Here is a 25,132-nt window from a genome sequence, read left to right on the forward strand (position 1 = left end):
GCAGAGCTTCTGTGACTGAAATACCCCAAGCAGTTCTGCGAGGTGATGTGTGCAGAAATTGATGGGGTGAGAAGAGCTCCATGCCCTTTTCTGCATATACTGTGGCCATAGGTGACACAATATATTACCTTTCATTGATGTCCAGAGCACAGGCTGGCTCTACATATACTGTGAAGAGCACTAGAAACACCCTGTAGCTGAATGAGAAAGCACCAGTGCCTGACAGAATTAATTCTAATTACTGAAATGCTGATTGGGATCTTTGGGCACTACCATAATCATAGTAGTAGTAATAAATAATAATTGTGGTTATCATTACTTTATTATTGTTTTCCCTCTAGACATTGCAGTGATGAGAAAGAGCCTTGGATAGACTTACCTAGATAATTACTTGTATAAATTTCACCACATTCCTAAGAAACAGATTTATTAGCTGCATAATTCCAACTCTCTGCTAAGCTGGTTTTTGATGATGTAATAAATATCATTAAAACAAATCAGACAGGAGTTGGTTAAGGGGGTGAGCTTTAAGTTTACTGAGAATAAATTCTTTATTCTGTCATTTTACTTTTACTCTTCCTTCCCATATAAGCCACCAAAACCTGCTTGCATCTTTTATTCAGCTTGAACAAATAGTAGCTCTCACCCCAGGCTATTTTGCCACATATTTGCTGAATTAGATGGCCAGAGATACTTGCAAACAAGTTAGATCCCGTGCTGTTAATAAGTTGGCCCAGTTGTTTTTTTTTTACTTCTCCACTAGCTCCCTGTGAGAATGAGTTTATTCTCAATCCCTGGCAAAAGTCTAGGTCATGAAATGCTGTTCTTCCAAGGGCACTTGCTATTCACTTCTTCATTCACTTGCTAGTCATTTAAGCCAGCATCTTCAAACTCATCATCTTCTTTCTTGAATCTCAGCAGGGAGGCAGATTTGTGCCTCCAACTGTGATCTCCGACACTATAGCGTTACGGGCTGCCGCTGATCCCGCGCCTTTAGAAATAGTCTTGACCGAGCAATTAGATTGTGTTCTGTCAGTGAATAGCATTAAGGATATATAAGAGACCTGGCTCTTTGTTTGATTTTATTCTGGCCATGTTGTCCATGAACAAAAGCATTTGCTGTTAATCCCATTGCTTGTCTTGGTTTGTAATGATCATTTCTGTGATGGTGAATTAGCAGGAGCTGCTAGTGCATGCCTGAGCTCACAGCCATTAATTTTCCTGATTTTCTTCTGATAGAGCAGGTGCAAACTGGCAGCATTTGACCCTAATAAGTTACACTAGTCTTGCCAAATTTTGTTTGCCTGGAACAAGAATCATTATTTGTATCAACATCCTGGTAAAAAGTGAGCAAATGGATTTGTTGGTCCAAATTTTCATGACAAATTTGCAAGCCTGTGTTTAAACAATGTAATTTATTTAATCTTGTGATTTTACTAGTTCTTTATCGTAATCAAACAATAGCACCATTATAGTATATGTTTTCTTCTCTCATGAGACAAATGGATAGTGGCTGGGGCTCAAAGGTAATATTTATCTACAAGATAGTGTAATGAAGGCAGAGATTTGCAAGTTAATACATTTTGAGCTGATAAAATAATTCCGAAGGAGAAGCTATGTAGGATGTAGTTTATTTTTTTTTAAATCCTATTTAATAGAACATTCAGTGCCTTATGACATACGTATTGCAATGATGTTGCTCTATAAATGTCCCTTCCTGTCATCATTTACATGATTGATTACCTTGCAACTGCATAAACTTGAATAACTCAGTAAATAACCTGTTACCTCACTATGCACATGCTTCTTGGGGCTTGTGTTGTGGAAATGTATGTTGGTATGTTTGGGCATCTATGCTTTTATATCTCTTGAGCATGTAATTATGGTAAATCAAGCTCTCCAGTGCGAAATACGACTTACTGTGCAGAGTGCTGTGCCTGTTCTGTTCATAGCTGAAGGCTGGCTAAAATATAACAAAGTTTCTTTGTTGCTTCTTCCAAGATAAATAGACGTGGGAGTTTTGAAGCATTAATAACTCTGAAGATGATGAAAAGTCAAATAGCGGACGGTTAAGATGCAGGAACATTGCACTCTGTTCTTTGCCTGGAGTTTCAGTGTTTTAAGGTTTATGTTCCACAGTAAACAAGATGTTCAGTCTAAATTGAATAGACTTGAGCAGGAGTTTCTAATGAGCACATAGCTAACAGACTCTTAAGCCTCATGAGAAGCTGCCTGTCCCAATCTGGAGTCCATCCCTTGGTAATCAAAATAATTTGACAGAGATAAAAAGAAGTAGCTTCTCCTCATTTAAGTGCTTCATCTTACATAAAAATCTTGGATTTCCTGTTTTCTGGGGGCTGAAACACTGTCCAAGGAACAAAGCAATTTAATTTGATTATTTTTTGTTGTTCTATCTGTCTTGGTAGCAAGTATTTTGCTCTTGTGGAATGGGAACACAATTACTGTAGGGTAAACATTTATGTTCCTAATAATGAAAGCAAGTCAGCATATTGAGCTGAGGGGGCAGATCCTGCAAGGGCACAAGGTGAAGAGGCCAGCAGCAGCTGGCTGGTGGGACAGGCCACTGCTTTGGTCCATGCAGGGAGGAACCAGCTCCAAAATATGGGCTTCAGATGCATCAGTCCAGGGTGGAGCTGGAGCTCCTCCCTGCATGCTGGCAGTCCCATAGCCTCCCCTTAGCTCAAACGTGCTTTTACTGGAGGATACTCAGATTCTGGAGTTGTATGAGATCCTGAGCAACAGATAGTCAAACACAGGAATTTTATTTTTTTAATTACACTACTAGATCAGTGTGTTTTCCTATTTCTTAAATCCTGAGTCCAATATGAACAATATTGAGGCTAAATTATGGAGGTAGGTCTTTGCCACATCTCCTCTTGGGAGAAGCACGTAATGGTGGTAGACTCTCTGTTCACAAGCAGAGGGGTTGGACCCTGGAGAGGAAGAAAGAAAAAGACACCAAGTCCCACATGTCAGGGACAGATCACAAATGATAATTCTGAATGTGTCTTTATTTTTAAATATAATCATTTACTTCAGTGCCCTTTTGGAGCGCAAAGCTTAAATATACGTCATACCTTCGAGTCTACGGCACAGTGAGTCATATGGCTTCTAATGTAAATAGGTGTCACAAACTGTCAGTCCTCCTGTTCCCAACCAGGCAGCCTGGGAGGAAGCTGAACCAACTGTTCCTAGGCAGTAATGTACATTTACATAAAATGTTTCACATTTTTCATGTTTATTCCGTGCAGATGGCTCCATTTTGAACATCCAGAATTTGTTTTGACTTTGTGACTATAGCTTGTAAACAGAGAGTTGGCTGGCATCTGTACCGGGTATAGGTAGCTTTTCGTATTTGATCTAAAATTGAGTGAGGCTGCAGCCAAACCATTAGTCAGTCAAAATAATGTTGCAAGCCAGTTAAAGGCAGCATATCCAAACCATGAGGGAAGCCTGAATTAGAGGCGGTAGCGCTGTCCATAAATTGATAAATTGATGCGCTAGCGGTGTTTCACTTACACAGCTACTTTAGCCAGACTCTAAATGCGCCTTCGCAAATCAAGGCATCTCACTATTAAATGTTTTGAACTGAATCACACAGAAATTCTGTTACGTGGATGTGTTGATACGAATAATGCAGAGAAAATGCATGGATATACATATATTTATGACTCAAGATGCAGAAAACTCAGTTGTACTGCTAGTAAGCATGAAAACACTACTGCTGATTCTTGTCACTGTGTATTACATGCATGGAAATGATTTTCAAGGACAAATGAATACCAAAAATGTAAAGTTCTCTACTTTTTCTTTTGTCAGTTCCACTCCTAAGTCTTGCAGATGAGGTTTTAGGGTTATTGTTCCTGCTATCAGTATTTAAATGTTTTATCTCTTTTATATATTTGTTAACAGAAAAGGACACCAATTTTGCTTTTGTTATTTGAGAGTGTAGTTGAGTCATCTTTTGCTTTAAAAAGCTACCTGTGCCTTTGTCTTCTCTAGTTTAAGTAATTAAGTTGAAGGATAAGTAGCCAGAGTATATTCAAAGGCCTTGGCTTTATTTTGTTAGACCTAATTATTCCAGACAATACAAAAGATTTTTCAGTAACATCCCCCCCTTACCCATTCAGAGTGTATCTGTGCTTCCTGCTTATCTGCAGGTCCAGTTCTGCTTGCACATTGCTCAGGTCTATCACCTTGCTGGAGAAATACATGATTTGTAAATCTGAAAGAATTCCCCAACAGCTACCATAAAATTGAGCTGTTAAAGAGCTCTTGGAGGTTGTTTAAATGTAAACCTAAACAAACCTCTTTGCTGTTTAGCTCAAGATAAATCTTTTTTAAAGTCCTCTTCTAAATCACTTCCCAATTTTAATGAGTTTATATATCAGCCTTTGCCAGATTTTTACTATAGCTATTCTCCAAGATTACAGCCATGATAAAGTAAAGACTAAAATTGTTTATTATATATTATTCTTCAGAAGCAAAACTTTTTCCCCCAGAGGCTGTTGGGAGAGCTATTGATTTTCTGCCACAATGTGAAATGTGTGACCTTTATAATATGAACAATGATTACAAGGCCAATAAAATGACATCATTCTGTTTAAACTTTGGAGTTCGCAGAGCAAATAGCAGAATGTGCCACATTTAATGGTGTCCACGGACGATAAGTGCACGTTGCCTGGCTTCAGGTGAGACTGAAACACAAAGCAGGCAGGCTGTCCATCCCCCAAATACCCGGTGTTTGTGTCAGGAGTGGGGAGCAGAAGGGTGTGCACCAGGTAGAGATGTGTCTTTTCCCAGCTCTTAAGGCAAGAAATCAGTGCTTTTCTGATAGCAGGCTTTTCTAAATGTTTCCATCTACCGATGCCACTGACAAAACTCCTCCTAATGTGATGCAGGATGCGCTATTTGGGGCACAGCTGTATACATTTGTACAGATTGTCCCCAATCCATTGTATATGCATTTACAGGACTAAATTTTATTCTTACAATACAGCTTTAGCCACTTCGTTGCTGAGAAAAGGCTCCATCCCAAATAGATGAAATATAACTGCACAGAGCATACTGATATTCTAATGTGTGTGTGAAAACAAGGAACACAGAAAGCTTCAGTTGGGCTTGGGGGGTGGGGCCACAACCTAATTTACTGAAGTCATTTCCAGAAATCTATGGAATTTCCCACTTCAGTCACATCAGTCCATTTCCCCACATTATTTTCTTCTCTGCCTTCAAACACGCTTTTTTGATCTATTAGGACCTGCTTCAGCCAATTCCCTGTCCATTCTCCAGCCCGTACCAAGTCAGGTCTCCAGCATGGAAACCAGGATAGCTGTGATTTCCCTGTGCAAGCTGAACCAAGCCTGCACTCAATATTTGATTCAGCTAAACATGGAGCCGAAGGGCTCACTGCTCAGAAAGCACAGGCAAAACAGCACAACACATGCAAGGCATCACGGAGGAAGGAATAGGGATAATATTCATTCCCATTTCTGGCTCATTGTGTAATATCAATAATCTCTGTAGCTTTGTGTTCTACTTGCTGTAAGTGGCTCTAGTGATTGATTAAACACCTTAGCTTTTCTTTGGTGTTTAATCAATTGCAGCAGCAGTTTATTGCTTAGTGTATTACAAAGTAAGAGAGATTATTACTTAATTATTCTGAAAAATAGCAGCTTGCAGTTGTTGCTAACATGGGTATGTGTCTACGCTGACATTTGTGTCACATCATCCTTTCCTTTGTGCCTCCTGGTCAGTGCACTGGGTGAAAGCATGCGATTCCCAATGGATCACACGCAGCCATTCCCACAGCCATCACCAGCACAGTTAGTGCCATTAAATAAAATAATAATTGCTTATGGTGGGGCTTCCCACAGCGCAAAGAGCCTGATTCTGTCACTTGCTGGGTACCTCAAATCTCGTTTAAATATTAGGCAATGTCCTTATTAACCAGCCCATGTGAATATGAAATCACTGTCAGGTACAAAGTGCTTCTGGAAGCAATTCAGCAAGAATTACACAGGTACCAGGAGGCATTTTGATAGCCCAGGGTGCAGCACCGGATGCGTGCAGAACTGGAGATAAATCAGATATGGGGAATGTTATTGGTATGGTATATGTGAGTGTACGAAAGGAAAAAAAAATAACATTGTGACATCCTCTTGAGGATCTGGGAAATAGCAACTCTTCTGTTTTGGCACCTGAGGTTTTCTGCCTTGAGTGCAAAATTAAATCCATATGCAAGAGTTCAGAAAGAATATTGTGGTGTGATAAAGCATAAGGATTCAGGGTAGTGTACACATCTGTGCACATAGGGGTACCGCGGGTATCGTGATCAGTGTGTATTCTTGCCCATCTGCTTGTGGAATAGGATTTACCCTCCCCCCAGTATTCCCATGCAGAGGGATAGTCCAATATTTGAAATAAAAGGGATTTAGTCCTTTGGTTTGCCCCTGTCTTTCTCTGTGATCGTAGGCACGTGATTTTGTCTTCTTGTGCCTCAGTTTCCTCAGTAACGACCTTAGAGAAGCATATGAAATTGAGGACTACTAGCTGTTCCTCCATTGTGGTAATGGACACTACGTAAATACTGCCAGTATAAAAGTGAAGCCTTTTTAAAGCTTTGATCTTGCAAAGATTTATATTAATTGAAGCTGTGCCCTTGACTTAAACAGGGCCAGCCAATGGAAGACCAGTGACAAAGCATCCACTGCAAATTTTAAGCATTTCCCAAAATGATTTTAGGGATTATCTGGGGATGGAAGGGAGGGGGTGTGTCATGTGGGAAGAAAACTGAACCTCGTCTGTTGTTTATTTTTCCTCCATTATGGTAATAGAGGTCTGACCATCACCTTTCTAGGCAGCTTTGTGAATCCAAGAGGTCGGTAGTGCTCTTGCTCATGCTTAAAGCTGGCATTGCCTGTGAATAGTGATGCTTTGGCCAGTCACGCAACATTGTATGCCCGTTTTGTGTCAATCATGCAATGGCTTTTGCAAGTACTCCAGCAGAATTGGAGCGAACAGACGTTGACTGTCCAGTGACTAGGAGAAGTTCATGTTTCTTTGAGAAGGTGCTGGATGGTCCTAACCATTAAAAGAGTTTATTTTCTTACTCCCAACAGATTTCCCCTCCCCTCCTTGATGTTACCAAATTTATCATCACTTTTGTCTTTCAGGTGTAACCTGTCTTTAGTGTTGCAGACACATCAGCCAACCATGTATTAAGAACTGGGCCCTTACTTTAATTCAGTATAATTTTCTTTTTGTCCAATAATTTCACAAGCACTAATCCACAGTTCAAATGCAGGAGATACTTTGATCCCCAAATTGTTCAGCACTTCATGCGGGAAAAACCGTAGGCCACAGTCATGAAACTCCTAGAGGATGGCTGCTGGCTTCCTGTGGCAGAGCTGGTTATTGTTTTCCCCCCTCTCCCTTCTTTGCTCTAACCATTTTGTCTGTCTAGCTTGTCTTGTATTCAGTTTTCAAAGCAATTGCCATGAAGGGCTTCCTTTTTTTAGCACCTAAAAGGGAACAATAGATTTTTAGAATAAGCATATATATTTTTTCTAGAACCGTCTGTATATGTATATCACATCAATCATATCTATACTTTAATATAACATGCTGAGAAGTTCAATCTAAACAGAAATTAATTTTTTTCATTGTTATTTTTTATGAAAAGGTCTTTAAATGTATCCTTAAATGCACATGACATTTAAATTATTCTAGTGCTGGATTCCTGAAAAATAGATGACCTTTTCTCTTGAAATTGGAGAGTGGTTTTTCCTTAACAGTTATATTATCCACGGAAGATGAGATGTTAACCAAGATGTTAAAATGTATTGTTTCCCTTTGAAAGCTAATCCCGTTCCTCATTTTCATTAATGTTGGCTCGTACATTTTTTTCTTTTTCTTTCTTTCCTTTTATTTCTTTTCCTTTCCTTTTCTTTTGCAACTGTTTTTTGCATGAAAATGCAGAGTAGCAATAAACAGATTTCTCGTAAGGCTTGCTTTAAGACTCTTCTCTTTCAGATCCAGTTAAAGTTTTAAGTTCAGTTATTTTAAAATTCATATTCTTCAGTTCCATAAACAAAAATAATGGAGAAATGTAATGAGGTGCAAAGCGATTTTCTAGCCCTCACTAATCAGTAAATGCCAACAAAATCGGGATGGTGTAATGTCCGTAATCTAATTGTCTGCTGTTACCAGGTCACCACGAGACAGTAGCAGAAGCGGGGAGAAGCTGGAATTGGCCATGTCCAACCTCACTGCGGACGTCCTGGAGTTACTCCTGGAGTTTGTTTATACAGGTTCTCTGATCATAGATTCAGCCAATGCAAAAACCCTACTGGAAGCTGCCAGCAAGTTCCAGTTTCATACTTTCTGTAAAGTCTGCGTTTCATTTCTAGGTAAGAACCACTCCATCTGGGGAGGTTTTAAGATCTCGTTTTAAGGTTTGTAAGCCTTTCTTTTAACAACTCTTGAAAGATAATTAGAAACAGCAAGGTTAAATATAACGAAGAAAATTAAAAATTATTTATTTGGGTTGAGACTTGAATTTAAAATGCTGACACAGTGGCCAGTGGAAAATGATCTAGGGAAGTGGAGCTGGTTGTTTGGGTGGCACCTGCCTTCATATCTTGGATAGACCATTTTGTTGAATCTTGTTTCATACTTGGTATCACAATGACATTTTGTTTCCCAAAGGTTGATCTCTGCACAGATACCAGGCTGTAACACACAGGTTGCTTATAACCATAACAGCAAATGTTCAGTGCTGCACCAGGCCAACGTGGCCAAGCACTGGAAGAGTTGGAGGTGGACTCCCACAGAGGAGTCAGGATCTGCAATTTTCTTGCATCCATGAGAAACTCCTTCACATGTCCAATGTTCCTGTAAACCAGATCTGCTTAAACTACTCCTGGTTCACAGGGTTTGTTATTTCATACAGAGTTATGGTCTGATGTTTACGTGTCATTAAAAAGGTGGGTGTGAATGAAAGGTTGCTGTGCCCACCTCTAGTAGTTGATGTGCCTTGCTGTCAGGGGAACCATTTGCCCCAGCGAGGGTGTACAGACCAGCATCATTGCCAGTGCCTCTGTCAATCCTCTCATGGCCATGAGAAGCCCATTCTTGTCCGGAGCACCATGTCATCCTCCTCCTTTCACTTTCCATGTATTTTCCAGCACAGACGGTTTCAAAACAGTCCAAGAATTCCAGCTCAGTTCACTAAACTTTACTGGTCTGAACTAGAACCAGCCAGCCCCATTTCTGTCATGGCAAGAGAGGAGGCAGAACAGGAGCTCAACTGGAACACGTCGGTTTAAATTCCTGCCTCTATCACAAGTCACTCCTTCACTAACATTGCTGTAATATCAGTTATTGAGACAGTAATAATTTACAAATTGTTAACACAAACTTCCTAATACAAAAAGTGTGAGCTTGCTCTTATATGACCTACTTCCCATGTCCACATTCCAAATATCTTTTTTTTTGATGTGACATTCTACTCAGGCTCCCTCTACTCCTAGCTTGGTATGGGAGATGTCATTCTCTCTGGAGCCCAAATGAACTGTAGGTTCTTCCTGGGCAGTACTCATTTAAAATTGACATCTACAATTGCAGAGTGTGGAAGATCAGAGTTTAGAAAATTTTGCACTCGTTTAAAGAAAACAAAAATCAAATTAGTCTCATTTTCACATAGAAAATATGAGGGTTAGTGGGATAATCTCCTGGGGAGATTCCAATTGGAAGCAAGAAGAAAATTTTTCACAATGAGAACACAGCCATTGGAATAATCTCCCGAGGGAAGTGGTGGTCTCCCCAAAACTGGGCACTTTTAAGATTCAGTCGGGCAGGGTACTGGGACATCAAGTCTAGGTCATGCTTTGCCAAGAAAGGTTGGACCAGATGATCCTTGAGGTCCTTTCCAACCTGGGATTCTATGATCCAGTTTACTACTGTGTTAATTTTCAGTGTTGAGCTAGCGTGTTGACTAAGCTGGCACAATGGAGGCATCAGTAAAGAATCTGTAGTATCTTATTCACCTCTTCTTTCCAATTTATCATATGTCGCTAGTTTAAAAGTCTGTTCTCAAATGGGTGGGTCATGGTGAAATGAAATTTATGCTTTGCAATCCCACTGTGTTGGCTGTGCAACTTGAGTGAAGGCTCTGGCTCTAGCATTGCTTTCTCCCATCTTCTCTTCACCACCTTTTAAAAGCAATTAGATCTTACGGCCTTTCCAGGCATGAAAGATGTGTTTAAGTTACATTATCTTTAAACATTCAGCCACAAAACATTTTTATTTCACTAAATCAATGTGAGATTTCTCTTTTTCAATAGTTAATATTTTAATTCAGTGAACCATGTTATGATATGAAATAGTACAGTTGGTTATAAGTTCAGTGGTATATGGGGATTCACTGGAATTTTGTATTCTCGTTTGGAGAATTCATGGAGTGTAATTGCTTATTTTTATTTATAGCTGTGGCTGGATTGCTCTACAAAGATAGTAGAGCATTTGCCATCTAAAAAGTTTAGGGAAGGGCATTTTATCTTCTCTCTGGCTGTGTTTTTGATTTTCACCCAGCCACCTCTGCTCACCAGAAAGCAAAAATCTGGTAAAAAGCAGGGGTTTTTCCAGGGTTTCTGGAGGATCCACCAGTATAAACCTTGATTCTTCCAAGTGGCCATGTCTAAATAGTGAGAGAAGTGGAAGGAAGACCAAAGAGGCTCAAAGAACTAAAAGCCCCAAATTAATTGATTTGTTCAATGTAGAACAGCACCATCACAGAGGAAATTCCGGTCATCATTTATAGCCGTGATGCTCCAGCAAGGTCCTGACTGGTTGATATCTGGGCAGCTCTCGTGTCTCCGTCCTGGGCCTCTCAGCAGCATAGGGCAGAGGCACCCCAAATCTACTTGCAAATGCTGCAAAATGTATCCAGAATATTGTTTCATTTCAATGGGAGGTTTCTTAACCGGCTTCACTGGACTAATTATAGCCAGGTTTTCTCTCTCCCCCCCCCACATGCTGTCTCCTCTGCTTTTGTCTAGACCATGAAAAATGGCAACAGTTTTATGCCGACTGATGCAGTAATGCTGACAAGTTCGTACAGGCACCATATGATAACTGGGCAAATGTTTGCAAACTGGTCAGGACACCATAGGTATTTCCTCCATCCATATGGCTGAAGACTTAAGGGTTTTTTCCTTCTCCTTCTTTTTCTCATATTTGTTTTATGCTATCATCACAGTCATGGCTTAAATCAGATTTCAAGAGATTCATTGGTGTCACAGTTTGGGTCCGTGACACAGGGATCCCTATCACAGGAGTGAACGAATTCTGAGCATGTATTTCAGCCTGCTGCTGATAACATATAAGTATTCTTGCTTAAGTCTAAAGAAGTTGGTGGAACCTTTTAGATTCATAGAGCAGAACAGGAAAGAGCAGGGGCTCTGAATTTTCTTGGTCTCCTAGGCAAAGGGCACAAAGTTTGCAAAGAGTATGAGAGGGAGCTATGAGAAAAACTGAATGATAGACCAGTGATGAGACCTGCATGAGACCCTTCCCTGAGGGAAGAAGATGACTTTATGGTCCTTATGAATTTGGGAGAAAGTAGAATTTTTTGTTCATGCAAGGTGGAGAATTTTGAGTCAGCTGGAGAACCATGCTGCCCAACACTGGAGAAACTGAGTCATCAACCATATCTGGAGGTAGGAGAAATGAGGAATGCTCTCCCAGGGGAAGTGAAATTTTTGGGTGAAGAATGTATCCGAAAGTCTTCCACCAATCTCCCATCCTCACATGCTTTTGACACTAGTAGGAATACGTGAGGAATAAGATCCCCATCAGAATGTGCACAGAATATCATGAGGAAGTGCATGTTTTATGTCAATTTTAGTTATATCCAAGTCATCATCTAGAAAGCATCTCTAAGTGAAAATACAATACTTAATGCACACAGAAGGGATTACATCCGCCACTGAGCTTCCATCATACTGTCACCACGATCTCACTGAGTAATCCTTCCTACGTACCACCTATCTCTGACTTCATCTCAAGTTGTCCCACTCCCAGAAGTGCAGTCTTAGCAGTCTGCCTGGCTGGTTATCTCATGATGACTTTGCACAGGATCCCACTCCAAAATCACATCTAACAAACACAAGTGGAGAATACCAGCTGCTGATCTGCAATATTGTGACAGACATAGAAGCAAATATGCTATCTGGCACTGTCTCAGACCAGTGAGAGCCTGCTAGATTACATCTGATATCCTTAAAAAGTCCACTCATAAATCGCTTATGAACTGTCCTTGAGCATCAGGAATAGCTTAGTAGTCAGCAGTCATGTTCTGGATCAACTCAAGGTGAAACTCCACAAAAATGTGTTGTTACAAGTCCAGTGCCACTGTGGCAAAACCATCAATTATTGTAAACATGTCAGCGTCCAGAGAAAGATGGCTCAGGAGCAGATGGAGCAGAACTGGTCATTAGCTGTCTTTGTCATGTCAACATCCAGAAGCACCCCTGGAATGCAGTCGCTTGGGATGGGCTATATTATAGACCAGAAGTCTTTATCCAAGTACTCATGCAGGCTTTCTTTACAGTTAGTGAAGAGTAACAGGCATTGGTAAGGCATGGTTCTGCTCATCCTGAAGTCGTTTCCCAAAAATTGTTATCAGATTAATCCAAAATATTACCAGATTGCTTCTTGGAATTGTTTGCTTATGAGTGTACAGAGATACTAATGTGATTGCCCAGTTGCACCATAGACAGCTGGAGTCAAAAGATATCAATCTTGTCTCCAAATTTTGAGTCAGAGGCAAAAAATGGATGGTGTGTTTTTTATGTTCACAGGACAGAGATTTTCCATACCGTTTATAGCTGTTGCTCCAATGTCTGCATTGCTCACTTGCAGTGAACCCCTCTAGTTCACGTGCCAGCCCTCATCCTAAGAAGAAACCACTCTGCCCACCTTCCTGTGGTGCTCATCACATCACAAGCAATGTAGTGCAAAGAAGTGTGTTACCGGCCTCCTGAACGTACCCTACTCTGTATCTCCATGGGACCCCTTTCTAAATGGCCTTACAATTCTTGCTGAATCAAACAGGGATAAGGTCATTTGGGTCTGCCACCCAGCGGTTTCTTGGGGAAGAGGAAGGAGTGACACTCAAAGGGACAAAGTGGAGCTGCTTGGACACCAGTGTACAGGCTGCATCAGTCACTCAGCATTGTTAGAAGGTAGAAAAGCCTGTCCAGGTGAAAAGAAACCAGTTATGACTTATCTGCCCTGAGCCACAGGCTCAGCTGTGGGTGCTATGGGAATCTCTCCTGATAGAGGCGGACCTAGTCCCTTGAAGGCAGACTCATTCTTGCAAGTTTTTTCCATCATGTGCTAGCAAATGGCTGCTTCATGAATCAAACTTGATTATTACATTTATTATAAGGTGGAGCAGTGTCAGATTTGTCTTTGACTTGAGAGTTTGCCAAGTGATGATGAGAGTTTTGGGCTCTGTTAGGTGATTTTTTTACCCCCAGCCATGTGTATACATGAAGCTGTGCCAACAGACAGAACCAAGGAACCTGGAAGAGGTTTTTGGGTCTTTTTTTTTTTCCCTCTTTTTCCCTGGGGAGAAAAAAAAAAAAAAAAAGAAATTTTGGGAGCTTTGTGTTTTATAGCTATCAGTTTGCAGCCTGTCTCTGGGCAGTCTTTGAGTGACAAAATCTACTGACAGCAAACAGTGCCGCTGCTCGAGTCTGCTTGAGGAAATGGGCTCCTTTGAGTCAGTACAATCAATTGATGCAAAATGAGATAACCTAGTTTCAAGACTGCTGTATCGGTAAAAGAAAATAAAAAGAGGGAAAAACAAAACACAGAACTCCTAATCTCATGCCAGGTAAAAAGAAAGTAGTTTATAATCTCATTTCAATAAAAGCCATATATAGATAGTGTGCAGGTTGTAAATCTGATGAAGGCAAAAGCTGTGTGGAGAGAAAAATCCCCGAGCATTGCCAGCAGAAGCAATCTGGGGAGAGTTTTGTTTGAAAGGATGTGGAGCTATCACACATTCCTGGCCAGTGCTCTGAAATAGTGCACTAGGATATGACACTGCCCAAATGTGATATATTTCTCCTCTGACAGCCCAGAAACCTGCCAATGGTACTGATGCTCTTGTGATCTATTGCAGCCTGTCTCTCTCATATTCTGTTTTTCTCAGTCCTATATCTTAAAAGAATATATTCTGACTATTAGTAGTGGCTTGGTTAACAAAAGATGACAAGAATCTGTGAGTTCCTCTTATAAATGTCTGAAATTGGTGGTTTTTTCTTCAGAATAGCTGAAAAGGAAAAAAGTACAGTCAAATGTACGGTGTAGCACACTTTAAACGCAAAGCTACACACTGTGCTGTTACTTCTGTTTGCTGGGTAGGAGATAATGCTGTCTTCTCTGTGCATGATTTTCTTTGAAACCCACTACACAACATTTAACAGAAGGCGTTAGTATAATCTGTGTTTTGCATAAGGGATGTCATCACATTGCGGAGCAACAAAGTTCCTTTGAAAAAAAAAGAGGGGGGAGGATTTCTTTTTTATTTGAAGTAGCTTAGTAGCTGAACAGGGCAAAAATAATCATAAAGCGACTGCAGCATCCTCAGAAATGTCCTTAGTGCTGTTCGCATTTATTCTTAAGTGTCTGCACTGGCATTTACATCTTTGCTGTTTCTCAAAGCAGCATTGTAGGCAGTAGAAATAGCAGTCTCTTGGCTGGGCTCCTGTCCCTTGGGAAGCCCCAGCTACTATTATGTCACTATGTTTCCCCAGTGCCTTGTGAAGGCTTACACAAAAAGCAAACTCAGAAAGTGCATTTCTCTCCCCATCCCCAGCTCAGTTGTTAAGACAGACTTTGATTTTTGTACTTTAAACCCCAATCCTAAAGTAACCTAGGATGCTACTACTACCTACCTACCTGAAACTAATTAGGGTTGGAAGTTTGTCCACGGCACTTACTTTTTTCATGATCTCATAAAAACCTTGCTTTTAATAATTCTCACTTGGGTTTGTTTGTTTGTTTGTTTGTTTTGCTCCTTTTAGAAAAACAGCTGACTGCTAGCAACTGCTTAGGAATATTAGCCATGGCTGAAGCCATGCAGTGCACTGAACTATACAACATGGCCAAAGCGTACGCCCTGCAAATTTTCCCAGAGGTGGCAAACCAAGAAGAGATCCTTAATATCTCAAAAGACGACTTTATTTCCTACATGTCCAATGACAGTCTGAACACCAAAGCGGAGGAACTGGTGTATGAAACAGTGATAAAGTGGATTAAGAAGGACGCTGCAATCAGAGCTCAGGTAAATGTAATCTCAGCAGCCTCACTCTGCTCCCTTCCCATGAATGCCTCTTTTAAAAGAGAAACCATCTCCATGCAATTTTAAACATGAGGGTGCATAGGAGATGGGATGGGCAGTTTAGATAAAAAAGGGAAAGGAATGCAGGCTATGCACAAAATGTATGTAGTTTCCAATCTGATCCTCGTATCTGATTATTTAGAATCAAAATCTAGTTTGTGACATGCATGGTATGAAACTAGAACCTCGAGTTCTTGGCTGCAGGCTTGATCAGAGATAAATCAGGAAGGATTAGAATTGTGTGAGATGCTGTTTTAAGAAGGGGATGCATTTTAGTAACAGTAGGAAATAAAAATCTGTCAGAAAAATCTGTGTTTCTTTTGATGCCACATACTGAATGAGTGTAACTTCAGTACATGAAAAAAAAGATTCTGTATCTTTATTGGCTGCTTAGATAAGCCCCTGGGTATTATATATTTATTAGAGTTAGCCTTTCCTCAGCCATCTGAGCTATGCAGTTTGCTCTTGACTGAAGAAAGTGAGTGTATTACTTTACCCAGCACTGTCTCCAGATAAAAGCTGGAAGCAATGACTGTTTGGAGGCTGGTGATTGTCCTTGGGACCAGAAGGCATCCCTGGTGATATTTTAAAACCTGCCACTTGCCTGCAGTGCAGCTCTTGCAAGTCGGCTGTTGTGGGTAGTAAATTGTGATGGTCTGAATGCCAAACCTCTCCATTTGGAGGCCAGTTCTCCAAACAGACCCCAGAAGGAAAAGGTTGTTTTCCTCCTTTCCCCTCCTTTGGAGACCAAAGTTGCTGGTCTATTCTGGATTTGTTGATCCCCAGTCACAGTTTTGGCTGGTTTAAGAAGGACAGTCCAGTTGTTTATGGACCAGATTGGGACTCAGGAAAATACTTGGCCACACGTCCACATCATGAAAGGCTGTACGTTCTTGATTTAGATGGGAATTCAAGCACCTAGATGTGCAGTAGGATATTAAATGTGCCATTGGATGGGATCCAGAGCAGCTGCACCTCTACCCCTCACCTGGAAAGTGGAAGAAATAGCAATTCCTGACCTCACCAGACTGCTGGATGAGGATAAGAGCATTAAGGACAGTAGGATACTCCATGCCAGGTCAAGCCTTGCTTGCCTATGCTGCCACTACCGGCTCAGCCCTTGGCCCCTGACAGCAGCCTGCAGCCCCCAGGGCCTTTCTCCAGACTTGTCCTGTGCTGTATGAGCAGCTGATATAGCTCAGCAGGGAAATCCTGTGCTGAGGACCCGCCGCTCCCTCTGACCACCTCCAAGGTGTGCTGGGGATGCCATTTAGTATCGCCCAATATTATTATTGCCTAAAACATTTACACAGTATCATTGATTTATTTTTGGGCTCTTGCTGGCCTTGAAAAACACTTTTTTACTGAATATTTCCCTGCTTGCTTGGAGTTTGATGGCAGCATTCAGCTCTGTGCAGCTCTGAGCTCTGAACCCAGTGCAACCTCAGGGATTACTCCCAAGGGCCAGAGCACGGCAGGCGTGTGGCAGAAGCCCGTTTGCCTGGTGCAAACAGAAGGTGTCCTTCACCAGGTGGTCCCAGTCACGTTTTCAGAATTGCTGGTTTTAGTATTTCCTTCTGCGCTCTGCTGCAGCAATGTCATGAATTGGGGTTTTTAAGTGGTCTTGCTGCTGCCTCCACCACCACCTCCTCCTCTCCTCCTTTCGTGTTGCAGTTGGGTTGGTTTTCTGTGCGTTTTTTATGTCCAGATTTCTTCCCTCTGTCCTGGTTCTGCAGTGCCTTTGTAGTTTGCTTGTTTCATTTGCTTCTCCAAATTTCTCTGTGGTGCTTTGGTTTCATGCATTAGTTTACAAGGGCTTTTAATTTTTAATTTGTATTTATCCAGAGATGAGGGTCTTGAATAAATTAATATTAAAGATACCGAGCAGATAACTATTTTCATGCCCAGTCCTACCACTAAACTAGCTTCTTTGGATTGTAGCTCTCACTTTTTTTGTATTCTGGGCACGGCTTGATCTATTATAAAGCTCTTAGTTAAATAGGTACTTACTTTCTATAAGTAGGAACTCACACTTACCATGAAAAGTACCATCTTTACAATAATGACTTCTGCATTTTCAGAGCCCAGGAACAAATAGCTCTGACAGTGGTTAGGAAGGAAGATAGACCTAAATAATCTTATTTCTGATAAAGATGATGAGTGGAAATTTGTGCTTGGTGTACAGCAAGGCACACCATGCCAGGAACTGCCCGAGCTCCAATGAGATGCACAGGCTGCTCAGAGTTTTGCAGAACTGAGTGACCATGGCAATACCGAAGGTGGGATGGACCTTCTTGCAGGAGCTATGCATGGATATTTGGACTTCATTCGCAGTTTGGTGAGATGTGTTCACTCAGCTCTCAGTGAGGAACCAGCATGTGGAGGTCAACAGTGCAACAACAGGCTTGTTGCCCCTGTACCCAGTGGGATCTGTTGAGAATGTTGCCGGAGAGGTTTTAGCCATGAATTACAATAGCCCCAAGACATCATTCCTGCTCTACTGCACTCCTCAGGGGACTAGTCTGGGTTTATTTCTCTCTCCCAAAGGCAGTCCTGGCAGCTAAATCTTTCAAGACCTGGATTTCCATGGCCCACATTTTCTTTGTATCTGTCTCCCCTCTCCCCATCTCCCTTTGCCTGAGAGAACAGGCTCTTTTGTCACATTTTTATTTTCAATAGCTCCAACAGCAGGTGATTAAAATGCCTCTTTGGCAGCTTCTTCTAAGCACTGCATTGCTGATTCTCCCAAAGGTGGATGTCTGGCACAAACAGAGTAAGGTCTGTACTGTTTGTCTAACCTCTGTGTCCATCTTCGCTGGCAAAGCTTGGCAGGGGCTTGGTCAGCAGAGACATCCCCACGGAGGAGCTTGAAGAAGGAGCCTTCTCTCTAAGTCAGCACCCTATGCCCCCAGGGCAGCTGCAGCCCTCCAAAACTCCTTGTGCTTTAATGGCTTTGTGTCACTGGAGTGCAAGCTAACACCTGGGGACAGTAAATCTCACCACTAGCATTCCCCACGCTGCAGCTCCTTGTGCTGTACTCTTACAACAACTTACCCATCACTGCCTCCCTTCCTGCCCAAACCCCTTTCTGAGAGCCTCTGGGAAGGAGATTTTCAACAGAGCCTCCTGTTCTCCTGGAAGGGCACTGAGTTTGCTGTCTTCGTGCTCGTCTCTGCTTTTCTAAAAGCTCTTCTTAGGGTATCTAATTATTTCTGCTTTTCCTGATTCATTCCCCACCAGGCTGGAGAGCAGTGGCAGGGAAGGAACCAGGATTTGCTTGCAACGCAAATTGAAAAGCTGTACTGTGACTGACTTCTTGTTTTGCAAATTGTGCTCATATGAAGTCTTATGGTGCTTAGAAAAGTGCTCCGTGGCATTACAAAAGGCAGCAGCACCTGAGCCTTGTTAAAAGAGAGAATAACAGTCCTTTAAACGTTACCAATCCATCTACGTAAGACGAAGAGGCAGTTCAGAGACCGACATCTGTGTTAAGCTAGGATTTGGTAAATAATCATATCCAGTGCGTTGGAGCAGCGGGCTCTTATGGTAACGTTTATGGAGCTATTTCAGTGCTGCTGGAGGTGCAGTCACATGAAATCAGTCTAACCAAAAGAAGCAGCCTGTGATGTGAGTTCTGGACTAGTTAGGTAATTTCCTGTACCAGCGGACATGGAGTGCTGGTTGTAGGAGTTCCTTTGATTGCTTGTCACTGAGTGGAAAGCCTGCAGCCGACTGACACATCTGGAAAAGCTGAATCTACTGGGTTTTTTTCTGTTTATTTCTCTTCCTGACTGATGGACAAGATGGTAGGGTTTATCCTAACAGTTATCCCCTTGATAAGCTTATTACAACTCCGGGGAACTCATGCAAAAAATATATTGTATAATGGAGGCTTTACTGTCTGGAAACCAGCACAGTCTGAGCCATCTGAACAAGAAAAGATTTCTGCCAGCCCCAAGCAGTCTTCACCTGAGCTCATCCTCCAGCTCTCTGCATGGCCTTGGGCAGATTGTTTCACCTTATTGCCCCCATTTCTTACACTGGAAGCTGGAGGGAAGTGGTGCCTCCCAGTTGGGCTGTTGGGAGGATCCGATGGATAACGAGCTGTTGTCTGCCAGTACTGAAGACTGCCAGAGCTGTGCAGGGCTGTAGTCGTGCCCAGCATCAGCACAGGATGGGGAAGATGTGAAGTTGTTGAATGTGCAGCAGTTTGCTGCCTGCCCAGAGCACAGACATACCAAAGCTCATTGGAAACTTTCCCACCTTCTGCTCCAAGTCCAAAGTTGTATCTGTTTTCTCTGACATAAAAAGGATAGTAGCATGTTTATTAATAACAAAGTCTGGGAAAGCAAGACTGCCAGTTGCATGAATCTTCCCTCTCTCCCTGAGAAGGAACAAGAAGTGAGGAGAGGACAAACATTTCAACAAGTTGCCCAGAGTAGTGCTGAAAGAGAGGCAGGTACTGCTGCGGTGAGTGACAGACAAGAGGCTTAGCTGAATGGCAGCCGCCCTTTGTTGCACTCTGAAGGATATAATCGTGTGCCCTTTTTTCAAACCCTGTTTAAAATCATGCTGTCCAGCAGCAATATTAAATGTCTCCACCATTAAAGCATTAAAAAGCCTTCTATGAACTGGTGTCCTTGGAGGCAGATTTGTCTGAACGGCATCTTCATGGTGACTGAGAACCAGAGATGCGTAGACAAATTTGAGGTAATTTAGAGAAGAGCAACACAAATGATTAAAAGACTGAAGGAACTGATGTGAAGAAAAAAAGATTAAAAGATGTGAATATGCATGACTTGGCCTAATGACAGCTGTAAAGGGATAAATGTCTACAAGTGTTTGAAGCCCAAAGGAGAGTTGACTGGAAGGATGCAGGGGGTGTAACAACAGTAAGGGCCACTGGGATGAATTTGAGATTTGGCAAATTAGTCTAAGCAAACACAAAGCCCACCTGAAAGCCCTGCATCTGTCAGTGAGGGTAAGAAAAGGTGACAAAGAGAATGAGAAGAGGATTTATGTCAAAAATGCTATAAATGCCCATGAGCTGTATTTTGGCAGTGACAGAGAATGGCAACTCAGGCAAGATCCAACAGAGGAAAAGGGGTTGGTAACCATGAGAGCAGATGGGAGATCCCTCATCTGCAGTTAGACTGTTGAGATGGTAGCGTAATTTCTCAGTCACATTTTAAAGAGTCTCCAAAGTTATGCAGATGAGCAGCTTGCTCCAAGAAAACAGAGTGTCTGACAGGGAACAAGCACAATCCCAATGCTGGTCTGCGGTGACAAGGAAGTAATGATATATTCAGAAGCTGATACCTGATACCAGCATGCACAAATTACTTAAGTTCATCATAATAGGAAATTAATTGATCAATCAATGTACTTAAGGGCATTAAGCTTCAGGGAAGCAGTGTTCAAATAAGTATGAAAGGGAAGCTTCCAAGGGAGCCTAAGTGAATTAGGCACTAACACTCTATTTCGGTTCAATTAGGCTTCTTTGAAAAGCCCACACTACCCTGATGCTTTGAAATCCATTTGTGGGAAGAGCAGACAAATTCAAAAAGATGCCATAATGAAAGTGCAAGAAGCTCCAATTGCTCTGAGAGTGAAAAATGCAAGGGATGAGCAGTAACCCCTGTGATTTCCCAGGGATGGGCTGCTCAAAAAGCTCAGATTTAAATGAAGCTATTGCAGACACACTCAGAGCCTGTACGGGCTTACAGAGAGAAAAGAAAAGGCAGCAGCAGGAACAGAATCAGTGCAGGAACATGCCCTTAGCTATATATTGGAGGAAGAAACTGCATTAAATAAAAAAGAGGATGCAGGTGGCATTAGCAATCCCTTAAATTTCCCCCATGCAAAACTTTTAAGTTTTTTTTAAGGGATACCCTTGACTGAAAGTCTACTGAATTATTTCTCTGAAGTTTAAATTCATTTGAGGAGGTCCCTCATGTCCCAGGCTTCTCAATCTCTTCATTTGTGTCTTTCCCAACACATGTTCCTATATTTTACAAAATATTTCTCTGCTGCTGCTGAAGCAATGGCATTACAAAGACACACATCCACAAGCAGTTCCTCACACATGTTCACTTGCATTGCTTTGTGCTGCACATGGCCCCAGGTCTCAGGACCGACCTCCAGAACCAAAATCGGTTTACACAGTGGGCAAGGAGGATTTTGGAGAATTATTGCACATGGATTCATGTTTCATTGTGTTGTAGGGGTGGATGTGTCAGGAGCTTCAGCCATTTCGATGTTGGCAGCATGATTTTGTGGCATCTGTGTGATTACAGGTGTTTTGAGTAGGTGACTGCCTATAAACAAGAGAAATGCCACTCACCTCTGTAGTAACCTTTGGGGGGAACTTAAGGGGTTTATTTGATAGAGTTTAGTCAGCAAGCTAGACATTGCATGGCAAGAGTGAAGGTTTTTTAAGCCTTAGTATCAGGTAAATTCCAAGTGTGATGGATCAATGATTTATCTTCCTTCATCATATTACTGCTAGAAATACCTACCCATGTGCTGCTTTGCGAACAGGTTGGAGATGCGGACAGCAGTTCGCTTTACGTGGCACTGATGACATTACAGTGTTCAGTCAGCTGTGCTGCCAGAAAGATGTCATGTTGAAACCTTGTTTCAGGAAGACAGAGGGGCTGCTTTTTACTTCTTGCTAGGCACGAGACTTATGCACGTGGCATGCCACCACTGAGCTACCAGCTGAACCCAGCGTCTGCAAACTGAATCTTCTGCCACACATTTATGTCATGATATTATGAGGCTGTTGGCTGACATGCTACCATGCCTTTTGGTCTAATCTGAAGGCAGCAACGCAATTCCCAGAAGCCAATACAGACGATTAATAAACATGCCAAGTGCACCAGAGACTGCACAAGGTGTGACCTTGGGTGTAGGAATGTGCAGGGGGTTACTGGAAATACAGTGTGTCTTTGTAATACCCAGGGGTTAGATGTATTAAAGCAAGTATCTTCATTACCAAGTAGCAGGGCAGTGCCGTGAAAATCTAGCCCAAAAAGGCATATTTCTGAGAATGGCAAAGCAGTGCACCAACAGCATTGGCTTCCCCAAATGTGCCAGTTCCTGCTGGGCTTGCACTTGGAAACTTGGAGCCAGCAGTATTTTGAGTATCAGGTTGGTAACCTGCTGGGGAAGCCTGGGCTGAGCTGGAGATGGTCGCAGGGAGGCAGCATTCATGTCACTACTCCAGTGCATCTTCTGGCATGGCTACCATGCCACATCCCCAGCTGTCACCGTTGGCACAGCCACCTGGGCCACTGGGTAGGCATCAAAGGCTAGCATCTGCCGTTTTGGGGGTTTGGGAGGTGTTTTTTAGCTAGAGCACCCTTTTATCATGTGAAGGAGTTTTAGGCAGTGGAGAACTGATTCTGCTTCAGATCTGTCCCTGATGGCTTCCTCTATGCAAGGAGGTCCTTGCTGCAGCGCTTACATTGGGCCAGTGATGACATGGAGCAAGTCTGAACCCAGGGTTTATGTGAGATGACATAAATCTCTTTCCTAGCTCTCAGATGAATCAAATATATTCCTACTTCATAACGTTTTTAAAAACTCTATTGCCATTATGCATAAAGAGCTGAAGCAGCAGTTTATTGGGCCAAAACCCAATTGTAATGTGGGTAACCTAACTTCTGTATTTGTGTTTCTAGCTGAAGCCTGTTTCTTTAGGCAGATAGCACAAAGGGTCCTTTGTAGGAGGAACAGTAAACTGGAGAGACAGATGAGTTATAAGGCATAAGGGAAACATTATTTTAACCTCTCTGGGCATTACTTCAAAAATGTTAAGAATCTTCAGAGCTTTCGAGTGTAGCATTTAATGAGCAAGAAATTTGACTCTGTAGCAGTAAACATACTTCCTTTTAAAACTAACTGTATACTGTTGTAGCCCAAGTCTATGCAGGAGCACACTGAGAGTCCTTTTGGAGAATACCTGTGAGGATTTTACTGGATTCGAGATTTGAGAATAAAAAGATTATTTTAAATGTGATACTGAAGAGTGTTTTGTAACCGAGACTTAAAAGATACCAGAACAAAGCCCACTTGCAAGCAAGAGTTCATAATACTGATATAATTACTGGGAGAAGAAATGTCACAAAAAGTTTAGCAAAGTAAATGTCTTCACTCAAACTACCAGCCAGGAACAAAAAAAAACCCTACGTTGAACTGCTTTGTAATCCAGTTTGCTCAAGCTCTGCCCTGCATAACAAGATGGGAGTAACTTATGTATGAATTGCCGAGGTGAGTATCTCCAGAGAGGACGCCTTTAACACCGGGGCGGGGGGAAGCACAGCGTCCCGGAGCCTCAGTTCGGAGCGGCAAGAGCGACCGAGGGAGCCTCAAGTCCTCGACAGGACTTGCCCATGAGCCGGCAGCTCAGCTGACACGAGCAGCTGACTCACAGGGGGCGGCGCCAGGAGTGACGGCACCAGCCCTCAGTGGGTAAAACCCATCCCAGGGAGCGCGAGCGACCAGGGCGTGGCGCGGCAGTTCGCGCAGGCAGAGCGAGCGGGCAGCGAGCGGGGTGGTGAGCACTCGCCTCAGGAGCAGGGCCCGCTCTGGGAGCTCTGCCCCGGCGGTGGCCAGCGTAGGCACCCAGACAGAGCCGATGAGAGGGGAGGCTGCGGCGCAGACCTCGGAGTGTAGAGAGTGCCTCGACTGGTCTCTTGAGGCGGGGGTGCACGATGGACAGGGCTGCACTCGGTGCGCCCTGGTGGAGGTCCTCCTGCAGCAGGTGGCTGAGCTGCGGGAGGCTGTTGGAGAGCTAAAAGATGCCAGGGAAGCTGAGAGGAAGCTGGGCTGCTTGCTCCAGGCTCAAACTGTGCAGGGGCTGCAAACGTCCAGCATTGCTCGTATAGGAAAGAAGGAGGGCAGCAACCCAGGAAGCTGGGAATTAGTCACGAGAAAAACTAACAAAAAAAGGAGGAAGAGGACAATTAACGACAAGGGGCTTCCTCCTAAATCTGATGTCCCCACCCAGAACCGCTTTGCGGTTCTGCAGGGGGCTAATGAGAAAGCACCCACCACACCTAATGAGCACCCTGCTGATGCACCAGTAAAGAGGATCGCTACTGGTGCCTCCAGGAAAAAGAGGAGGGTCATAGTAGTAGGGGACTCTACTTTGAAAGGCACAGAGGCACTCATCTGCCGGCCTGGTCCAGTCTCGAGGGAGGTGTGTTGCCTGCCGGGGGCTCGGATCAGGGATGTTGCTGAGAGGCTGCCTGCTCTAGTAAGTCCTGCTGACTATTACCCCCTTCTAGTGGTCCATGTGGGTGCTAGAGATATAGACAGCAGTTGCCTGGAGGACATTAAGAAGGACTGCAGAGCCCTGGGAGAGGTGGTTAGGGGCTCTGGAGCTCAGATAGTTTTTTCATCGATTCTCCAGGGCAAAGGGGAGGACCTTAAAAAAGCTAGGTGTGTCTGGCAGGTTAATAAATGGTTAGAAAGCTGGTGCCATAGTCAGGGGTTTGGCTATTTAGAACATGGGGCTCCATTTGGGAGGCCAGATCTCCTGGAGGCTGGTGGAGCTGGTCTGACAAAGAAGGGGAAGAGCTGTTTTGGTAGGAGGCTTGCCAGGCTGGTCAGGAAAGCTTTAAACTAGATGTGTTGGGGGAGGGGAGCATTGATCCATCCCAACATTCCTGGTCAGTTGCCAGCACCTGT

At 42.9% G+C, this 25,132-nt stretch overlaps 1 protein-coding gene across 5 annotated transcripts in view; it reads left to right on the forward strand.

The window, feature by feature from the left end:
* Positions 1-25,132, forward strand: part of KLHL29 (kelch like family member 29) — a 410,258-nt gene that overhangs the window by 338,607 nt on the left and 46,519 nt on the right. For all 5 annotated transcript variants that reach the window (XM_030490107.2, XM_032920018.1, XM_030490109.1 and 2 more), the window contains 2 exons: positions 8,233-8,432; positions 15,120-15,379. In XM_030490107.2, the coding sequence (XP_030345967.2) occupies positions 8,233-8,432; positions 15,120-15,379 (460 nt within the window). The remainder of the gene's footprint in view (positions 1-8,232; positions 8,433-15,119; positions 15,380-25,132) is intronic.

This window comes from Strigops habroptila, chromosome 6, assembly GCF_004027225.2.
Source record: "Strigops habroptila isolate Jane chromosome 6, bStrHab1.2.pri, whole genome shotgun sequence".
Lineage (NCBI taxonomy): Eukaryota > Metazoa > Chordata > Aves > Psittaciformes > Psittacidae > Strigops > Strigops habroptila.